The sequence below is a fragment of the Squalius cephalus genome, assembly GCF_949319135.1.
Source record: "Squalius cephalus genome assembly, chromosome: 8".
In the NCBI taxonomy this organism is placed as follows: Eukaryota; Metazoa; Chordata; class Actinopteri; order Cypriniformes; family Leuciscidae; genus Squalius; species Squalius cephalus.
Genome location: NC_137129.1, coordinates 9,158,536 through 9,181,304, shown reverse-complemented (window position 1 = coordinate 9,181,304; position 22,769 = coordinate 9,158,536). Strand labels below are relative to the sequence as shown.

The following is a 22,769-nucleotide window of genomic DNA, read 5'->3' as shown; positions in this document are numbered from 1 at the left end:
AGGGCGAGGAGCCAGCTGTGGTGCACTGAACGGAAGGCTAACCCACACCACCCAGGTAGGCTTGGTTGTGCTTGGTTAGTGATCAGAGTAGACACTGAGATAATATAATCTGAAAGAGAGAATATTATACGCCTACCTGAATCTATAAAGGTACACCTTTTACAGGAGTTGAGTACTATAAATAGAGGAAGTGGCTCGTGACCAAGATAGAGTTACGTGGTCGCGGTAGAAACCACCCGGAGGATGACGCGGCACACATGAAATCAAAATGAACAGTTCTTATTATTTATGGAATAATGCAGTATTTATTGTAAATTATTTATCCATGCACATCATTGTTTTGTTTTTTTATTATTCATGTGCCATCGTAATCCCTCCCTCTTGCAGTGATATCTCTTCACTGGTGTGAGTGCGGGGCAAATTAACGGTCAAATTAATTCCCAATGGACAAAATCAAGTCCTGCCCTACTTTTTTTTTCTTGTTTGAAAAGCCGTTTTCGTAAATATATATTTAAAAAAATATATTTTCTGAATATTTATTTCATTTTAAAGCTTAAATGTATAGCAGAGGATTTTCTTTTTCCGGGTGGATTATCAAAACTATTGGTCCTCCTAAGTGTCAATCATTCTGGTGATATGTTTACGTAAGGCCGTCGTACGTGCTCGTGCACACGATTCACACGATGGCGTGCGCTCAAAACACAGGTTGGGCTTCCCACTGATGCCTCAGTCGCGAAGTTTCTACTTGACAGGTAAAGTTTGGCATGCTATTTGGAGAAATTCATTTAAAATCTCTGCTAGTAAAAGTTAATGTAAGCTATGATTAGCTCGTGCATACGTTTAATAGGCGTTCCCTCTCGGGAGCAGGTAGAGTGTTGCGCATGTGCATTTTTTCAAAAAGTGGAGAGGGCGGTTCTTTTCTAAAATTCGTGAAAATCCTCCGCTATACCTTTAACTATAAGTTTGTATTAGATGACATGAAGGTAATATAAATATAAAAATATATATAAATGAGCAAACATAATTAAATATATAATATATACCGATACCAATACATTTAAAAAAAAAAAATAATAATCCCAGATCTTCATGTTGCTACCAACCTTTCTGATGAGCTTATTACAGATCGGCAGTAAGTAGACCACCACAGTCAAGATGCCTTTGGTATTCTGTATGGATGAGTCGACCTGAACAAGACGAGAAACAGATGCATCATTAGCTGACCAAACTACCCAAAATAAAAAAAATATAACAAGTACAACATGGCTGCTTGTTTGGGCTCACATTTCAGACAAGTTATCATTTTGCTGCGACAAAAATCTATACATATCTGACAGGTGATTTGTGGAACAGACTGGTTCACACATAATTGTTTTTTTCTAAATAAAATGCTTGGAAACCATGCGAGGGCGAGACATGCTGGGAGATTCTGATTGAGCTTGTTTTCCGGAGATCGTTTTCTTGGTTTTCACAGCACGACACAAACATAGCTTCTATAAACCTATTTAAACCCGCCTTTGGCTGTGACCTTTGCTTTATCAAAACAGAAGGATGACCCTAGACAGCATGCCATTTTATCGGGTTAAATGGAGTCACGATAGAGTAAGGTCAGGGTCTTTGCAAGAGAAACAGATTTATTATCTAATCACACGTGGCAGTGACCTGTGTCTTTATCGTTCTCTTTAAATGCCTATATTAAAATTAATCTAATTTGAATCATCCAATTCTAATTTATAAATTAAAGTGAATTACTGGATTAAATTGTCAAGTCAAACAAACAAAATCCCTATTTGTGTCTCATCTGCTCCATTCACTCACTGATTCACAAGCACAGGCCTGCGGTTATATTGCATTACCTTCTGAAAGATGGCGCTCTTCCCCTGAACCGGAGTCTTGGCACAGACCTGAAGCTGTTGACATGCGGTTGACAGCTTCTCTGTCTCAGATATAATAAGCATTCGGTCTTCATCCAGCAGCTATTAAACAGACACAATATATTGCCATAACATTTAAAGTACTGTCACATGAGAGATGAGAAGTCTAAACAAATTCTAACGCAGTGGCTGTTTTGCTTGGAGACTCATTTTTTTACATTAGACATCAAGTTTTTTTATTATGCCCTCTAAATATGCAAAAGTATTAACATGACAGGCTGAATAGGACAATTTAAAAAAAAAAAAAAGATATATATGAAATAATGCAAATTTTATTATTTTATTTGTATATATTATATATACTTATTTTACATAATACATATACAATAAAATAAAATAACTTTTGAAACTGAGCTATATATATATATATATATATATATATATATATATTTTATACTCCTCTTTTTTTATTGTGGTGTATTGTATTCTGTGCATATAGCATTGTTTTTCCTTCTTTCTATGACCCTTTCAGGACTTCCTGAGGCAAGGACAAATTTAACAATCTAATTGCCCTGATTGAGACTTGCACCCAAAACTGCATTAGGTTTGCCAAAGTGAGGTAATTGCTGGATTTGAACTGATGGATAAATAAGTGGACGTAAGCAATCTGTATTAGCTGTACTCAGCTAGCAGCTGGGGAAATGCATTGTGGGTCAGGCATGTTTGCGATTATTAATCAAACCGTGCGGTGTACCACAGGTGTCAGGCTCTGTGATTATGGATGTGTGGCCCCTGTCCGCCCCAGCCGAGCAGGGGTTAACTAACACTGATAGCCATGTCTCTGTGGTCCCGATGAGATGGATGGCAGTCATTACAGTCCTTTATTTACAGGCATCTAATTAAACTGGTACATAAAGGACTGGTGTGCACGCCGGCTGTGTTACCTGTGTGGAGAGAGAGTGGAGGATTGGGCACAGCTGGAGACCTTGGTCTGACAACACCTGAAAAAAACAATCCATAATGTAAGACCTGATTGTACACAAAATTTACACAATTTGGATTATGAAATAAAGTGATTAAAATGACACAAATCAGTGCATCAAGATTCACACTGTACACTGGCACAAGATAAAGACTCAGGTCATTTCAGTGGCCTGTTGAGATCACATGACCAACTGAATACTATCAAAGTTACTTTCAATGAAAGTCAGTTCTCTCCGTGGTCATATTTGCAATGCCTCCGGGCAGCTAATGAGGGCATCCAAGACCAGACTTAAATGGGGAAATCCTGCAATCTCACAAAACTAATCGTCTCACTCACATTTAAATAAAATATTTCAAATTAGCAACAAGATCTGACATGAACCATCTCATTAATGTTGTTTCTTATGCTGAAAAAAAAAAAAAAAACGTATTTTTTTTTTAACTATATTTAAGTTGGTCCAGTCAATGCACATGTGCAGTTCAACACAAGACTTATTTCACCATATTTCATGTTGCACATTCTCCCATTCATAGTAATGAGTGCACCTTAGCCTTTGTTACTATTTAAATCTATTTCATCAGTATAATCTCCAATATCACTGCTGCTTTAGCCAGCAAAACCTAAATGAAAAATTATTCACCGCACTGAAATTGAAGACCGACATCTCAGTGAAAATGTCAAAATGACAAAAGCAGCATTCAGGAGTCAAATACAAAGGTTAGCGTCACGCTGTGTCATGTTTAATAATAATTACCAGGAGATTATTTTTGAAGCGGGTCGGATCTTCAGAAACTGGTCGTTACTATAGCAATGCTCATAACATCAAAATTGATCCATATCGGAAAAATACCATAATTACCACAGCAAAATACTTAATCGTTATATTAAATCACCTCTTTTTGCTCTTGCACAGTTGTAAAGAACAAATCGAATCAGGTAACTGTCATACAAAATGGCATATATGTATAGAGGTACGTAGTAGACGTTTTAATGTATGGTTGCCGCTGTTTTGACAGAACAAACATAAGTTTGAGACTTTGTTACTTTAAATTATGAGTTTCCAAGTTGTAATTGTGAGTTTGACGAGATCTGTTTACTAGTAGGAAACTCATAATTATGGCAATTGAAAAAGTGAATTCAGTGAAGTCAGAAAAGGCCATTAAAAGAGGTACGTATTAGTGCCCCTTTTATGCTATTTTAAATCTCCTACAATAGATTTACATGCATCCAAGGTCAAAAGATTGTACTTTAATTTACTTTAATTTTCTCAAATTATACATCATAGCATCAGCTCTATTCTTAGTGTCTGAAATGGTTCAAACAAGGATTCAGTCTCTCTAAACCCCTCCTTTCCGAGAGCCTACTCTGCTCTGATTGGTCAGACGGCCAAGTCTGTTGTGATTGGTCTACAGCTTTCAGTGCATGTCAGAAACCAAATTCCCATTTTCATATCTGAATTGTAGCCACGGACGTTTCATTAGCACTTGTATACACAGCGATACGAACCAATTCGAACGCGAGTCCTCGTCCTTTGGAAGTGCATGCAAAGTGGATTTGCTTTCGCAGCGCAGAAAACAGCGTCTTTCCCAAAATGTCGACAACACGAACCAAACTCTTCCAGGCCTCAGCTACAACTATTGTGTTTGAGGGCGGGTCAAAGTAGATGCTGTTCACGGGCAGCCAATGAAGACCATAGGCTGCCATTATGAAGATTTGTTACAAACCTACATAGGTTCATACGTTTTTTTGCAGTTAAGAAACGATTCTTTATTTGGGGAGGTAATAACTCTAATTATTGTGCACTTAGATGTTTGAAACGTTGCAGACCTTTTACATTCACAAACAGCTAGACTAAATGAAAGGTAATATCCAGAAAAGCATAATGGGGCACTTTAAGAGAACTTTGCTGTGATGTTGAGCAGGCTTGCTCTGTCAGATAAGAGGGTGTTAAGAGGAAGGTGGTGTGTTTGGATGGAGGTCAGCGTACCCTCTACTAATAGAAAGACACACTGCCTAATCAGCATTTCCTCCCCATTTACAGCACACAACCTGCTCTGGATCACAGTATCTCACAGACAAATGACAGCTGGCCCTTCTAATAATATATTGATCCATCTTTTCCAGGGGACTCATCGCTCCTAATGACACCTCGAACAGATTCAATTAAAAAAAACCTACGAATGCTGGCTTACCTCAGCTTGGTGGAATAGATCCAAAGTTGTCTTTAGCAGGCCTTCCCCCCTAAATCACAGATGGAAAAACAGCCGAGTTAATAAAACATCCTTAAAGATCCATAAAACTGATTGTGTAGGTTGACATAGAGTGGAAAAACAACATGGTTTTGTTTTTCTGAACAGACATTTTTCAGAAAGCTTAAACTTTCCAGCACACTGTGCTTAATTTCCTGTGTAATATAGCACTACTCAAACCAATCTGATAATCTGACTATAAAGTTTATGAAAAGGGAGTTACCTCGTGAAGAGGTACATGGAATACGCCATGCTGGATATGATCTGACCCAGTCGAACAATCTCATGGTCCTGCTCGTCCCAGCGCTCCACCTCTGAGTCCACATCTGAGGTGAGGAGACACAGTTCCAGCCCCAGCTTAGCAATAGTGGTTTGCTCCTGAATAGATCAAAAGTAGTAAAACTTGAATTACAATTATAATGAAACCGAAAATATAAATATTAAAGCAAATTCAATAAATTAAGTACTATAATAGTGTCTAAATAATATAATAATAAAAATAGATAATATACTAAAATAACACTGCATATCATCTTGTAAGTCTAAAAGATGCAATGATTTGTAGTTTTGACTTTTAAATGAAATAATTTTGCGACAAAATTCATAAATAAAACTAATTAATTCTGTTTTATCACACTTATACTTATCAGTTGTAAATTTTAGTTCTTTAAATCTTAATTAACTTCCATTATAGCTTATGTTATGTCAAGTCCAGGTCATTATCGACACTTATAGACAATTATTGGGTTTTGGGGGTCATGGATTGAAAATGCAAATATTATCATCTACATATGGAAATGGAATGGCAAACAGCTATATAATTTGCTGGACAAAAACAAGAGAATCAAAAATAGAGCATGACAGAAAAAATGTCAACCCAGTTAATTAACATTTATCCAACTTCTGGTCACATATGGCCAACTTCTGATCATTTTATTATGTGAAATTGTACCTCAGCATCAAGTTTGGCAGCCTTGACTGTCTTCAGGTTAGCAGAGTGTTTCTAGAGAACAGATGAATCAGTAAATATAATGAAGGAAATTATATGAAAAGAGAAATTTGTAATAAAATCATAATTGCTTGTGAGACTCACCCCTGGTCTCGGAAGAGACAGATATGTTTTCTTATCACCTAAAATGAGGTAGACATTTTATGAATTAAGACCAAAAATATCCATAACATTAAAATATGCCAACAGAACCCTATAAAACATGATTCAAATGTACGTCTAGCCTAAAAATGGCTGTGTATTATGATGTGGATGAACAGATACAAAGGCATGATCTTGGGGGGTGACAGTTTGTTTTGGGAAATATCTTGGTTGGCACTGATGATGACTGGGAATCTCTCATCTGGAACAAACCATCTCCCCAGGCACCGGATTTCTGTCATGTTACTGATGCCTTCCTTCAAACTCTGACAAATATTGTTCCTACATAAAGCGTTTTATGCGCTGCCATGAGAAAACCACAGTTTCACTCGGAAGAGTCGACATCGCTCAAAACACATCCTTGAGCGGTATGTCCAAATACAGATGGGCGAAAGGACTTTCACAGACCTGTAATCTCACTGGGACCGCTGCAGTGCGCCCATAACCTTGCCTACAGAGGTTTATCCAGCCTCTATTCAATTATCTCATGTGAGGGATGTGGATGCAGTGTAAATGTCAAAGCCGCACATCCTTAGCGGATGGAAAAGATAGCAATCTGGCCATGAGGAAAAAGACCTTTAAAAACTGTTATCGCTGCCCTGCCCATAGGCATGAGCAAATGCATTTTGTGCACCTGAAAATAACTTCTAGTAAATGGAATCAAAGCACCCATAGAAGCCAGATTACAATACTGTAGTATGTACTGTGGTAGTGCAGTAAATGCAGATAACATAAAAGACATATGGGTGCTTCATATCTTGGGCTGGAAGAAGCTGCAAGAAGGACCTGTTCGAGTTTGTAGTCCTATAAGACTGAACAGCTTGATTGACGTACCTCTGCGGCCCTCAAACACATCACTGATCTCCTTCAGTAGGATGGCCATGTCGCACAGCTGGGACTCCCAGGCCTCGCAAAACACATCCAGGTTTTCTTTGGCTATCTTGCTTGTGGGGTGAAGAGCAAGGGTCTGTGCCGCTGAGATGATCTGAGAGGAGAAATTGGGAGGAAACAGCGCTCTGATTTTAGCGCACTATTTTCAAGATCTTTCTCACCCATTTTAAATACATGACCATTAAAAAATGTTAGGGTCAATAAGATTTTTTTAAAGGAATTATTACCTTTATTCAGCAAGGACAGATTCAATTGATCAAAGTAACAAAAGACAAATGTTACAAAATATTTCTGTTTCAAATAAATGCTGTTTCTATTCCAAAATCCTGAACAAAATGATCATAAAAAAAACTGTTTTCAACGTTGATAATAATAAATAGTTCTTAAGCATCAAATCAGCATATTAGAATGTTTTCTGAATCATGTGACAGTGAAGACTGGAGTAATGGCTGCTGAAAATGTATTTATTCCATCACAGGAATAGAAAGCAGGTACTTTAAATTATAGTCATATTTTATAATATTACTGTTTTCACTTTATTTTGATCAAATGAATGCAGCCTTGGTGAGCAGAAGAGACTTCTTTCAAAAACATTTTTACTTTTGAACTGAAGTGTAATTTTTATGTGACTGCATAATTTGACTCCTGTGCAACATCTGAATATCAATATTCATCGTTGGTTTCTCTCCAGTGTCCCACAGCATAAAATGCAGCATCTAACTCCGTCGGCAACTGCATAATTATGATTTACAGCTTACTAGGAGGACGTTTCAAAAAACACACACACACAGCGAAGCAGAGCTGGTCTCCGCTGAGGGTGTGGATTCAGCTGGTAATTACCTGTGGCTTTTGGAATAACTGATAAAGCAACTCATTATCATGCACCCCTGAAGCTGCTGCTCTCCTGCTGTGCTCTTATTGGCTGCCTGATCTTTAGGCCTCATCATTATTGGCTGGTGAGAGAGGTCGCCCTCTCTCAGAACACTCATTCCAGCATGCAATCAGATATGCTAATGAAGAGTGCTGATAAAATGCACTGCAAATATACTCGGTTAAATATTACATTCTGCATATTGGCCCAATCTAACCTTTTCGTTTTAAAGGAATGTTTGTATCTTTTTTACTGTTTGTATTGAAAAGGGAAACTTGAACAGCAAAGATGATTTCCATCCAGCTCTGTGCGCTGAAGATGCATTTTAATTGCAATTTTCATGCCATTTTAGCAATTTTAGTTATTTTCTTGCCTGCGTGTCTAAGTGTGTTTGCCTCGGCTGTTTTTCTGTAATCAGAGCCGCAAAGTCAACAACAGAGCACAAAATGTGTCAAATAAGCATTGTTGATTTTTGAAAAATAAGCATGAATAACAAAAAAAGGCGAATAACAATATTCAGTGTTTTTATTAACAAAATCTATATAGTGTAAGTCTCTGAAAGCCTTGCCAAATAACATATCAAGCTGAGATGCCAGATTCCTACTCTTATAGCAGACAACCTCTCTTTTGTTTACCTGCGGACCAATGACACGGAAAGTTTCCTCAGCGTGAATGCAGGTGATCTCCAACGGCTCGGTCCCCGAAATGTGGCAGAGCAAACGACAAGTCTGAAATCAGAATAAATGGCACCACATTAAAGTTGAACCTATAGTGAAACGTAAAAATCGGCCCTGCAATTACATTGGAGTCCTCAGAAATGTTTTAAATGTGAAATGCTTCATAATGTAATCATGTTAAATAGTGCAGCTCACCTCAACCAGCTGCTCTTTGTGTTCGGTGAGTGTGCCGGCATAGTCAGCCACAGCCTCCAGGTTTCCATCCCCACCCGAGGCCTTCAGGGCCTGCAGCACCAGATGATCTGAATGCAGCTTCAGCAGTTCAGTGGCCCTCCCCACTGCTACCTTATGAAGCTAAACGAAGGGGAAAATGTGCAATAATGTGGGCTGACCAGTGAATTCCCCCGAAGAACTGGTATTAATTACATGCTAAACAAGACAATATTGTTTTAGTAACATAACTAAATGTTTTTTTAAAAACACTTATTAACTTATGAACAACCAGGAAGAAACTGTACTGATTCAATAATAATTCAAAACGAACAATACAATACACCATCAATCCTTCTTCCAAAACATGTTTTTGTCTTACCTTGATTCACTATGGTAAGCCTGTTATACGCGTTTATATTTTAGGCCAAGCGGGATGCTTTTCATGGGAAATTGTGTATTTGCGTCACTCACCTATGCATGTCTATGTTCACTATGAATACACGCCAATACAGACATGTTGACAATTTTGTGTGAAATTGTCCGTTCAAGCGCAAGAAGAAGTGAAAGAGAAATCAATTCAGTATGCGTGCGCTCCGGAAACTTCTCACACAGCGAGTACCGAATTGAGCTCTCTTTCGTGTTTTCTTGCACTTGAATGCTTAAAAACACTTGCAAATGATAAACATTCATGACAATACAGCACTGGCCTGATCGGGACAGTGACAGTTCCGTCAACTATTGGCCATTGGGCAGTCTTTATTGTCGAGCCCTGCATTTAGATTCAGTGTGTCAATTCTGCGTCAGTTCAAGTGTACGCCACTCTTTCTCACGTTGAATGCTCGTGTGTGAGAAAGCGACAGATGACGCTCTCAGCAAAGCGACATTGCGTAAAGCTCAGCAGGCAATGAAATTATATCTGCGCTAAACTTATTTATTGCACAGGCAAATAAAAGGGTTGATATTGATTTTTTTCTCCTTCTCAGATCAATATACTAATTACATAGGGTCATGTTATGTCCTATATACAGGTTATAATAAGACCCTAAACACAGTACTTATCACATAAACATTTCCACAGATGTTCAACTCATGACATTCAGATCAAATACAAATGTACAACTTGAGCAAATATGAGTTGTCATGGCACTGTGAACTCAGCAGAGGCGCTACAGGAAACACTGCGATGGACGCCTTTGAAGAAAGATTGTTTTAGATGCTTTGGCTCATGGGATTCAATCCCTGCGCATAGCTTGTCACAAGAATCTCACCTCTCGCCTGAGATCACTGACACTCTGACAAGTCTTCAAAATAGAGAGCTCCATCTCGTCTGTGGCCTCTTTGGCTTTAAGCAATTGCTGCTGGAAGGAAACAGAAACAAAGATAGAAAGAGAACTTAACACACTGCACTGATTTTCAACCAACCGAACGTGCACAAGGCACCAGCCATGTTGAAGAGCCTGTCAAGTTTCAACACAAGTGTCAGTGTGGCTCAAGCAGCCTGAAAGACGGACATGACAGTCTTTATCTGCGGTTTTCTCTTCAGAGGACAGACAGACAGGTGGGTGGGATTGCTTTCAGACGGGATTACGGTGGGATGTCAATACAAACACGGCACACAAGCCATGTGAATGTTTGAAGCGCTCTCATTTTCATGCTTTACTCGGAGACATCACACCAGGCACTTCAGTGAACACACACCTAATGTTTCTGTCACTGAAATGTTGGACAGGTAAAGTGGGGAACAACCCTAATATTATGATGTAAAAACAACACTGTCTCTAAATAAGTTTTGGCTGATGACAGCAAAGACATACCCCGTCGTAAAAATTGCAGTGTTTGAGTGATGAAAACGCATGCCCATGGTCTGTTTATTGACAGGTGCACTCAAAATCGTCAGGAGTTTGTTTAAATGGACAGTTCCAATCTGATTGGCTTGTTTTCTGCAACTTACAGACATTGTACACAGGTTTTTGTTTTAATCCATTTTCTTTTGAGGAAGAACGAATCACTGGATTTGAAGTTTGCAAGATTGGCATCAGAGTTTTGTCTGAAAACTAGTGAACCAGTCATCCATAAGCAGAAGTGTATGTTTCACTTTGTGTTCGGAGTTGTTTGTGGGGGGAAACTATATATTTTACATTTTGGAAAACAGTAATTATGATCAGTGTCTATAATTTTAAAGGATGCTTTCAAATTTCCACACTATTATTATCTATTATTCTGATATAACCCATTTGAGATAAACCCTCCCCCTAAATAGCAAGTAAAAGAAAACAAATTGTCACTTTAGATGTTGGTCAGACAGTCTCTTCCTGTCTAAGTGGGTGATTCTTGGCCAGAATCAGCTGTGATGAAGACCACATTTTTTGAATAGTCTGAGACTTATAAAAACTAGGAAACGGTTTCATTGGAAAAAACAAATTAAGAAAATAAGCAAATGTATAGAAATAAAATGAATAAATGTTAACACTGGTAAAAAATGGTAACACTTTAGATTAGAGAACACATTAACTATTAACTAGTTGTTTATCAGTATGCATATTACTAGCATATTGGCTGTTTATTAGTACTTATAAAGCACATATTAATGCTTTATTCTGCATGACCATATTCTATATCCCTTAATTCACTTCAGAAGACACTGATTCATCCACTGGGGTCAAATTAATTACCGTCACAATCATTTTGTGTGGTTTTTCAAGAGTCAACCCAGTAGCACCCATTCAATGGCATTTTATGGACTCACAAAATGGATTGTGTTTATCTGAAAAAAGCAAGTCATATACTTTGGATATGGCGTGAGGGTGAGTAAATGATGAGAGAATTAAAAACTTTGGGGTGAACCATCACTTCAAAAGGCTCAAAAATGAGCCAATGAGCAAGTTTTGCTACATACCCAAGAGAAATTTCTAGCATACAAAATAGTTTTGAGCATGACTAGAAAAAAATTATACTACTAGAATTTCAAGGTCTTTTCCTTCACTTTAATGATTTTATTTATTTTCATGACTTTTCTAGGCCTCATTTTAAATTCCCTAATATCCAGGTTTTCCATGACTTAATTTTATACATTTTGGGCTACTATTTAACATTTGCCATGTGTTCTGGTGAGATCATGTTACTAATAATGTCACGGGAAGTTGCTTTGCACAAATGCATAAGAATTACGCAAAGTTAACACTTCAACTTTCCCTTTTGAAAACTTGTGAAGATGTTGACATTTTCCTGTTTATGTAAAGTGAATCAAAAAGAACAGAGTTTTTCTTTCACAAGCCATTCAGTGTATAGCAATGAATACCACGTTAGTAAATACCAACCTTCATATTCTTCATATTTCTTTTAATTCCTCTATATTTTAAAGACATAAGATTTAGTCCATATTTGATCTTAAAGAACATATATAAACGTTATTACATACAGAACTTAAAATCATGTAAGTATCAATTAAACATGTCACAATGCAAGCAAATGAATAGCTTATTCAAGAAACCAAAGGCAGATCTACAGGAATGAATGAAAACCTATAGATCTGCACTGCAGGGCTTATTTTTCCCAGTGTATGAGGTTCAGGGACAGTTACTCCACAGGAGGGGAGACATGCAGAACATCCTTCACACACTGCACAACAAAGACGTGAATGGCAGATGTACAAGCCAAGAGAAAACTTTGCTTTAATATATCTGGGATGTAGTTTGTGAAGTTTTCCCCCCTGCTGTCCCCATCAAATGAGACTCAAGTCATGCGGTGAATAACTAGTCGGTGCAATCCCTAATGCGTGTATGTGTCTTACCGCATGTCTCCATGTGTTGATGAGCTGTTTGGTCTCCTGACGTGTGATCTGGCAGAGTTGTATGATTGTCTCTCTCTGCTCGTGGCTGGTGTAGGCAGAGTCTGTAAAGTCTTCGGTTTTCTCTACCAGAGCCTCCAGCTGAGCCGCCATTGCCTCACAGGACACACAGTACATAGAGTCTCTCAGACCCTCCACTTTAACCTGAAACACATACATACATACACACAAACATCTGGTGAGATATTAAGATTAGTGGTGCATGACATATCAGTTACTGTTCAGTGTCAGCATCTTTATCTTATATAAGATATTTCATTGTTTCAACCAATCCATAACATTAAAACAATTATCAGAATCAGTCAAAATTTCTTTGGCTTGGTCAGAGCACAGAATGAATCTAAGAAAATCGAAGAAAATAATCTTACTTCAGGTTCTTTATACCCACAGCAATTAGGATGTACAAACACACATTGAATTGAAATGCATATTAGGTACAGTTTATTATTAATTTTTTTTTATATTTAAACATACTATAATTTTAGGTATTGCTTAGTAATATGAATAGCAGTTTACATGGTATTGTTGTATGCTAAACATTTATCTAATTTGTTTTATTTTATTGGTTTGTGCTGATGTAACACCTTAATTTCCCTTCGGGGATTAATAAAGTGTATTGTATCGTAATATTATTACAACTTAAAATAACTATTTTCTATTGTAATATATTTCAAAATGTAAATTTATTGTGATGGCAAAGCTAAATTTTCAGCAGCCATTACTTCAGTCTTCAGTGTCACATGATCCTTAAGAAATCAATATAATGTGCAGATTTGCTGCTCATGAAATTATTCATTTCTTCCCATAAAAAAAAAAAAGTTAAGGTATAGGTGTATTGTTTGACTTACTGGACAACAAGCAATACTTTTAAAAGAAGTCTGACATTAAAAGAGAAACTTCATCCATTGACACCTTCATCTAAGAGCCCGTGGCCTACACCTGCACCTTAAAGTCTTTAATCCCAGCGTAGATGCTGACAGGAAGTGCTTTGGCCTCCCCTCCGCTCCTCGTGTCAGTCACAATCTCAATGACTTGCTCCAGGGCCAGACGCATACGCTGGAAGACTGCTTCTTTGTTGATCCGTGCCGACTCGCAGTCTGGATGTCTCAGACAAGTCTGAGAGGCAGAGAGGGACAACAGAACAAATTTGACATGTGAACAGGGTGTTTTTACACTTCACTTCATTTTTCAGAATAAGGAAAGAGATATTGAGGTACAAATAAGCTTAATGACTTAGAATAAAAACTTTTTATTATGCTGTTTCATAAGCAATTAACCATCAAAAATGTTTTGGCCTTGTCGTATTTGGGTGATTCTCCAACTAGAAGCACTTTTGGCACTGTGAGTTTATGTAAAATTCACTCTCTTAAAACACTCTTAAAACAATCTTCCTAGCTTCATTCATTTGTCTTCTAACACAATATAACAGTGGGCAGTTTTAGAATTCCATGGATTATTATTATTTTTAACAGTTTTTCTGAAGAGCCATGTCATTTCCACCACTTTTCAATTTATGTATTTTATTACAATATAATATTGTAAAATTGTTATATAAGATTATGTATCTGTCAACAACATCAGTGGCTACCTAATCATGTAACAAAATAAATCTTAATACTTCATGAACTTAATGCATTTTCATTTAAAGTTGCTAAATGCCACGGGTTGCCACGAGTTGGGATTTTTGCCTACAGCATCTCATTTTTGCTCAGGTCTATGTTTATTATAAGTCACTCACACATATATTGTAAGTAATGAACTATTACTACTTATTTTAAAATACATTTAGATCCACATCATTGGTTATTCTTATTTTTTTTCTTAAAAACTGTAGTGGTGGAAATGACGGTTTATGGTGGAAAGATTGTTTCTGTTTATTTTTACTTAAATTGCCAGTCCAAAATATTTTTAACCATGTATTTTATTATTTAACATATATGAGTTGAACAGTATACCTAATAGTTTTAAAAATAATGATTACAAATTATATGCAAATTATATAAACCTGCTCAAAACATTCATATAAATATAGATAAATAAAAATACATTTAGAGTGTACTGGAATGGTGATATATAAAGTTCTCAGTCCAAAAGCACAAATATGTCATGAGAACATGCCAAAAGCGCACAAAAACAGCATATATCATGTCCAAATCTACGCCTCAAATTTCTCAGAGGTGGAAATGACGGAGGTGGAAATGACATTTTAGCAGTTTTTCTGCAATATTAGCACACCCTCATGTCAGGTTTAGCTACTTTTGGACTTATTATGTTGTTTACTCGTAATAAACATAAATACATTATTTTCATATTTGTTGTACATAATTCAACCGAACTACAGCCAAGGTGGAAATGACGCTGAATAAAAATATTCTGTATAAAAGCTTGACTTACCTTGATTTATTTTCTTGTGCTGAAGAGCACATGTGCCTGAAGTTTCATCTTCAACTAATACGTCCTTTTCACTATTATTTCCATGATTACCAAGTAAATAAAATATTTAAGGTGGATCTATTAAAGTGGATTTTGTTGAGGGAGGTGGAAATGACGGAAAACCTGGGGACAGACGTATTTCATTCCAAAAATAGTTTAAAATTATGATATACATATGGAATTTCGATGGTATGATATTATTTTATTTGTCCTTAAGACAAACATGTTAAAAAATATTTTTAAATCGATCCTTTAATAGAATTTTCTAACATTCAAAGAGGGCCAGTCTGGGTTGGGGACAAGCATAAAACTGCAAAATCTGCTAATAAACAGCCATGCAAAAGCATTTTTAAAAGAAAAAAGGGGCAAGATTTGGTGGTTACTATGATGTTGGAGCATGAACTTCATAATGACAGTTTATTTGTGCACTTGTTTGTTTATTTATTTACAAAAAAAGGCCAGGGACAACAAAAGTGCCTGTAGTTGGAGAATCACCCATTTATGTCATTTATGCAGTGCTTCAAAACATTTGAGTGGGTTGCTGAAATCAAGGCCTTATTTCCTGACAGAATGAACACTTTTCACATATTAACTACTTTAACTTCTTTCTCTTACTAAATCTTAAATGTAACGGACCTAATAGAGCCAACTGCTTTATCTTGAACTCCCACATGAATCTGCTTAAATATTCGAGGTCAAGTCAGGTATGGCTCTCATTCAATAATAATTGCATACAACTTTTCTTACTTTCATGCAAAATTAAAACTTTTATATAAACATTTTTAATATATACATTTTGCGTTATTTTATTATATATAATACCTTTTAAATGTTTGCGGTCAGTAAGTTTTTTTTTTTATGTTTTTGAAAGAAGTCTCACCAAGGCAGCATTTATTTGATCAAAAAATAGAATGAAACGGTAATATTGTGAAATATTATTACATGTATAAAATGCAATAAATAATATGCTGATTTGGTGCTCAAGAAACATTTATTAATGAATGTTATTAATAAACATTATTATTATTATTAATGTTAAAATCAGTTGTGCTGCCTAATATTTTTGTGAAAACCATGATATTTTTTCAGGATTCTTTGATAAAGTTCAAAAGAACAGCATTTATTTGAAACAGAAATCTTTTGTAACACTGTAAACATCTTTACTGTTACTTTTGATTAATTAAATGCATCAATGTAAAATAAAAATATTAATTTCTTTAAAACAAATATCCTACTAAACCCAAACTTTTGAACGGTTCTGTACATGTATAAATATATTCACATTCAAATTTATATAGTCTTTCTAAGGCCACCAGAAATGATTTGATGATTCAATCGGTTTCTAAATTTGAATCTGTAGTATAAACTTTTTTGATGCACCGTGATTTCCGCATGAAAACGTTTGAGAACAGGTTTTATGCACAAATGTGTGCGAATGCGTGGTTACCGCATAAGAACTGGTGATATTATATTAACATCTTTTAGACAGCAGATGGTACTCTCTTCCACAATCCTACCTTAGAGGCTGTGAGGAGCATCATGGTGCATTTCTCCAGCACAGCACGTGCGGCGGCCATCCGAGCTCTTTTCTTTTCATCCTTCAGATCCTGAGGAAAACAAGAATCCACAAGACAAATATGAGAAAACACGCAATGCCTTGAGTGCTTTCGAGCGTTTTGAAACCTCGGCTTAGGTTTAACCTCAGTTGACTTTATAGAGAGAATAAATCATTTGCTTGCAACAAACAAGGCTGGAATTTAACTATTACCAATTTAGTTCAGTTATGATTTCCACAAAGTGCTTATGAAACTCATTTCATTGACTGTAATAAAACTAAAATTTGTTCAGCAAATCAAGAGCACTTGTCTTGAATATTAACCATCTGGCGCAGCCTGTCAGGAGGTCCACAGAACTCTCTGACTTCATTCTAAGTGTTCATTTTCCAAGGTCTTGCTGAGAATGAACGGTAAATTTGGTCCTTGGAAGAGATAGCACTGACATAATGCCTTCCACCAACACTGAGAGAGCTGGAATATAACTCAATAGATCTGCGCTCACTCAACGCGGCGTTAGGCATTAGGGATTTGTGACTGACAGACTGTGTGTGTGCATGGTGGAGAGAATGAGAGGAACCTGATCTCTCTCACCCTGGCTGGGCTCACAAAAGGAGAAGTGATTATCTGTTATTATGTTCTTCTGGATAAAACTGAAAAGATGGAGGCCGCAGATTGGCAGGAAAGCTCTGCAGAGATAGGAACGTGATGTGTTTGTGAAACATTATCAAGCACATATAGTGATTTCAGTTTGAAATGAGAAAACCTTTCCTATTAGTTCTTGGTTTCATTTGTATTCACATTACTACTTTCCTAATCATGATGGGACCTCGGAGGGGGCCTCAGGAGGAGAAACAGCCATGCACTGCTGGAAAGATCAAAGAAACCAGTTGCTGATAGTGGCTGGTTTCATATAGTTTCATGTAGTAATAGAGCAATTGTCAGGACATGACTAATTTTGGGCCAATTTGATATTGACAGCAGTGTTCACACACTTTTGGATTCCACCCTAATCTATAGAACAGGGCTTTTTTATTTTTTTACTTCTTTTACTTATTTTTCGCTCACATTTTCCTTTAGAAACCTTTTTTGAGACCCTTTGATCTATCTATGTATCAACATCAGCATATGCCCTTGACAAACCCATATCTAAAGTGGTTTGAGCTGACAGACCATCTCGACCCAGCAGCAAACCAGATACCATGTTCTAAAAACCAGTGTGACCAAATGCAGGTATGGTGTGTTTTTTTTCCTAATAGAGCATTGATAATGAAGGCTATGTCTATAAAAACATTCTAGTATTAATTCATACGAACAGTACAATTCCCCGATCTTGAATATGTTTGCATTGCAAACACATGCTGATAAGAGTTATATTGCACCACTGCCGTTTCCAAAAACCCATCTGTTCTGCACTGCGGTCGAGTGTATCTTACCCCAAAGGTTTTTATCAATGGGGTTTAAGAGCTGCTGATTAAAACTGTAGTGTGCGGCACAGTTCAGTTCTTATAACTTAAATCCCCCCATTATCTTCCCCCTCACCCCTCATGCGTTGTGTAAAGCTCTACAAATCTGCCATAGGAAGTGTTCTTATCACTGTTTGACTATCTGTGAAGTGAAGTGAGGGAATGATGGAGGGTGTGTGTGTGTGTGTGTGTGTGTGTGTGTGTGTGTGTGTGTGTGTGTGTGTGTGTGTGTGTGTGTGTGTGTGTGTGTGTGTGTGTGTGTGTGTGTGAGAGAGAGTGAGTGAGTGAGTGAGTGAGTGTGAGAGAGAGAGAGAGAGAGAGAGAGAGAGAGAGAGAGAGAGAGAGAGAGAGAGAGAGAGAGAGAGAGAGAGAGAGAGAGAGAGAGAGAGAGAGAGAGAGAGAGAGAGAGAGAGAGAGAGAGAGAGAGAGAGAGAGAGAGTGTGCTTACATTCTGTCTGTCTCCCGTGAGATGGGCAAACTCTACCATCTCATTCCCAAATTGGCTGAAGATTTGGACAAATTCCTGAAAAGTGCTGACTCTCTCCAGCTGCTCCAGGGTAACCAACACCTGCACACAAACGTATAACCCACGTCTTTACAAATAAAGCTACAGCCCTTAGAGAGAGAAAAAAAAAATGTATTGTGTAAAGGTTGCTTTCATAACTCAGGAGATGTTTGTGCTTTATTTAGGGATGAGCTTTATCTCAGATGTCTGTCCTAATGTTCTCAACAAGAAATAAAAATAGATCCAACTGAGACAACTGTTGATATACAGTAAGAGCATAGAGCCACTGTGGCAAATCTGAGCACAGCATGTGAAACAGTATGAGATCTCTTTAGATTACTAGGGATCTGAGAAGCAAGAGACTAATTTTGCTCCATTTAATCTCACGGACAGTAAATCACATATGTTGTAAATTTACTTTTTTAATGGCTTCATGATTATTACATAAAAAGGTTTTCCAAGTATTTTTGTTTGTTTCTTTGGAAATGAGAAAATGTCATGCTATCAGTGATGTTCCAAATTCCAAGTTGATAAAAAAAAAATTGGTTCTTGTGGTTTTAATAATTATTATTATTTAACTTTTATATATATTATATATATATTATATTATATTATATTTTATATATATATATATATATATATATATATATACATACATATACATATACATATATATAAAATGAAAATTCCCAGCGCCGGCAATTAAGCAAAACTAAACGAATGGGCCGCCGATGTATGAGTTTTATGGGCCGTTCAGAAAAAAACAAAACAAAATGTATATGTATATGTATATGTATATGTATATGTATATATATATATATATATATATATATATATATATATATATATATATATATATATACATTTTTTTTTTTTTTTTTTTTATGTATGAGATGTATCGGCCCAAAAAGCACATCTGCCCACTGGGAAAGTGCCGGTCTGCCCGATGGCCTGTCTTGTACTGAGAAGCTCAGCGGAAGCAGTCCGCTCACATTGGAGAATATTGATAAGAGAAGCCTCTATTTGAGGTTAGCTAGCTAGGAGTGGGCGTTATCAGGCATGGTCAGGGACAAATTCAATTGTGTTTCTCTCTAATGGAGAGCTGTTCTGCTGCCTGGCTGTCCAAACATCACTAACTGGACATGATTAGCTCCAGATCTGAGAGCACAAACAGGCACACACACATAAACACTGCCCACTTCCTCATCTCACCGACATGGATGTTTAGACAGGCCTCCTAATTTATCCTGTGCCGTGTCTCATCAATTATCTCCAAAGCAGCAGGATTTTAAGTATTCCTCTGTGGCCATGCAGCGATAGCATCGGAGAGCAAAGGCTAACCTGTGTGCGCCTGTGTACTCGTGTACTTGACAGGAAAATAAGAGTGTCATTTGAGCTTGTAAAGGCCAGTGCGCAAGTACATGGACACAGCAGACAATAATACGTACTTTGTTGCGAGAGCTTATGATCTGTTTGATAACGATGCAGTCTGCAAGCACCAGGACTTTGGTAACGGAGGAGAGCAGCATGCGAGCAGCTTTCACCATGCCAGTCCTGTCACTAAACACCGTGCTGCGCCCGTCACCATCACACTGCTCCAGACCGGACACATCTGTCAGTTGAGCTATTGCAGTGCCTGCAAAAGAAAAATACAGCAGAATGTAAAAGATGTGCGCACAAGAGCTTAGCAACGTGCACAGGTGTCTATAGTTTCAAACTCCTATTCCTACGTATTAAACTTCAGCATGGAACTTGTCCCATTATGGACTGAATGATGCCTCAAAAATCATGTCGATTGTTGAGGAGAGGTGTGCTGTTACTTCAGACTCATGATTTCTGCCTCGAGGATGATGAAACGGATAACAAAATCTTTAACTGAACCATATCAAGAAAATATTATATATTCTCTATTATATTATACATACTTGAGGGTGGGTTCTACTGACTTGAGCTATTAGTAACTACAAGAGCAACAGACAAAGCTTAATTTTCAGCCATTACCCCAGTCTTCAGTGTCACATGATCTTTAGAAATCATTATAATATGTTGCTTTGGTGCTCAGGAAGCATTTCTTATTATCAATGTTGAAAACAGTTGAGCTGCTTAATATTTTAAATATTAGAAACCATGATAAAAAAATGTTTACATCTTTGATGAATAGAAAGTTCAAAGTTCAAATTGGACTAAAGCCAAACCAAAGCAACAGAAAACTATTCGAACAGTTTTATAAAAAAAAAAAAAATAATAATAATGAACAAATTTCCTTCAGAGGACACCCAGAAAAGGAGGTTCTGTCACCTTTTTTACAAATTTGTCACCAAAAAATAGCTGAAAAAGTCCACAAAAAGTATTTGGACACTTTTGGGACACTTAAAATTTATGAAAGCCATTGAGGCCACTGTATATAAATCCTCACCAGCAGTGAAATTGTAAACTGGCCAGTGGGAAACACTTAAGGCCATGTAAAACAAATACATAATACTGTATGACATGTCTTCTCATCCCTTATAGATAAACAAACAAGTATTCATAAAATAAATAAATACATTTTTTTAAAAATAGCAATTTCAATAAGCACATTAAGACATCAAGTCACAGACCGTTTCATTTACAAAGCAATCCATCACACCAGGTGGTCACTTTTTTTAAAGCATCAATAAACATCTCACTTTCCTCAGTGAGTGTTCACTAGCTCACAGCCCTGTCCAGACACAAATGCTATACTGGCTTATTTTTGGACAGGGTGGCACGGACGGGATGTCATGTCCCAGTTGGAACATGCTGAAAGGACGCTTGATGAGGGCAGTTCCCTGCCTCGTGCCTCAATAAAGAAATGTTATTCCGAGAGACGGAAAGACTGGCTCTTTGAAAAGTTGAGAAGAATGAGGGTGAGAAATACATAGTAAGGTTTTAGGCATTGAATGAGAGTAATTTCTGAAGGGAAACAGCTCTGTTGGATGTTCAACGACACATTTGTCCATCTGAAGACACCGTCCTGATTGCATTTAACAGCTTTTCTTTTGTTAAATCTCACAGTGGTTTTAACAATCAAGGTGCCTTGTGCAGAACGCTGTATTGTTGGGCAAATTACTCTGCCAGTTTGTGTACACCTATCCATATTCATCTGAATGGGCACAATGCAGACATTTCCTGCTTTGTTGGTTTTAGTCCCTTGTTTAGCAGCGGCCATACTGAAACATTCTTGTTTCTGGAGGGGATTGTTCACTAGCTCTGTGTCTTTCCTGAGCTTTGAAGCAGAGTCTTTGTGGAAGCTTATAGTTGAATCCCTTGAGCGGCACCAGAGACGTGGTGCTGTCCTAGGCGGCTGGCATTTTCAGCCAGCTCCTTTCAGAAAGCTCCCTGCTTTAAAGAGACCATGGCCCCAGGCGTTCGGCTTGCATAGAGGGTGAAACACTGAGATCTCTGCAGCGATGCCCTTTAAAGACATAGTCTTTAGCATGCATCTGCTTCTTCTGAATGCACTTCATTATTTGAAGTACTATAGTATCGAGTCGTAGCTCAAAAGCACCTATCTATCTGCATAAGGCCGAGAGGTCCCTGAGCAGCAAGACAAACAGAAAATAATGCATTCTCAGCAAAACTTTATCTAGAGTTTATAACCTCTACATCAGCTTCGGGTTAAGGAAACTTTCAGAAGAAAGTGACTGAAATCTCTGTGTTTAAAGGGAAAGTTCACCCAAAAATGAAAATTCTGATATTAATTACTCACCCTCATGTCGATCAAAAGACATGAATTCATCTTCAGAACACAAATGGAGATCTTTTTAATGAAATCGAAGAGCTTTCTTTCCCCTTCATTAAAAGCCAACGCAACTGACAATTTCAAACCCCAGAAAGGTAGTAAAGACATCATTAAAGTAATCCTTAAAGGTTCACCCAAAAATTTTAATTCTGATATTAATTACTCAATCTCATGTCGTTCCAAAGACATTCATTTATCTTCAGAACACAAATGAAGATCTTTTTAATAAAATCGAAGAGCTTTCTTTCCCCTTCATTAAAAGCCAACGCAACTGCCACTTTCAAACCCCAGT

The 22,769-nt window shown here is 37.2% G+C and overlaps 1 protein-coding gene across 2 annotated transcripts in view; it reads right to left on the bottom strand.

The window, feature by feature from the left end:
• The window catches only part of ctnnal1 (catenin (cadherin-associated protein), alpha-like 1), a 62,035-nt gene that overhangs the window by 2,934 nt on the left and 36,332 nt on the right, over nucleotides 1–22,769 (bottom strand). Inside the window, exons 3-18 of one of the 2 annotated variants that reach the window (XM_079877844.1) lie at nucleotides 20,163–20,350; nucleotides 18,658–18,777; nucleotides 16,708–16,797; nucleotides 13,703–13,873; nucleotides 12,701–12,901; nucleotides 10,179–10,268; nucleotides 8,893–9,051; nucleotides 8,656–8,748; nucleotides 7,093–7,243; nucleotides 6,202–6,239; nucleotides 6,061–6,111; nucleotides 5,332–5,486; nucleotides 5,052–5,100; nucleotides 2,819–2,875; nucleotides 1,857–1,976; nucleotides 1,104–1,187 (exon numbers count right to left, since the gene is read on the bottom strand). In XM_079877844.1, the coding sequence (XP_079733970.1) occupies nucleotides 1,104–1,187; nucleotides 1,857–1,976; nucleotides 2,819–2,875; nucleotides 5,052–5,100; nucleotides 5,332–5,486; nucleotides 6,061–6,111; nucleotides 6,202–6,239; nucleotides 7,093–7,243; nucleotides 8,656–8,748; nucleotides 8,893–9,051; nucleotides 10,179–10,268; nucleotides 12,701–12,901; nucleotides 13,703–13,873; nucleotides 16,708–16,797; nucleotides 18,658–18,777; nucleotides 20,163–20,350 (1,817 nt within the window). The remainder of the gene's footprint in view (nucleotides 1–1,103; nucleotides 1,188–1,856; nucleotides 1,977–2,818; nucleotides 2,876–5,051; nucleotides 5,101–5,331; nucleotides 5,487–6,060; nucleotides 6,112–6,201; nucleotides 6,240–7,092; nucleotides 7,244–8,655; nucleotides 8,749–8,892; nucleotides 9,052–10,178; nucleotides 10,269–12,700; nucleotides 12,902–13,702; nucleotides 13,874–16,707; nucleotides 16,798–18,657; nucleotides 18,778–20,162; nucleotides 20,351–22,769) is intronic. The other variant, XM_079877845.1, reaches the window with a different exon arrangement.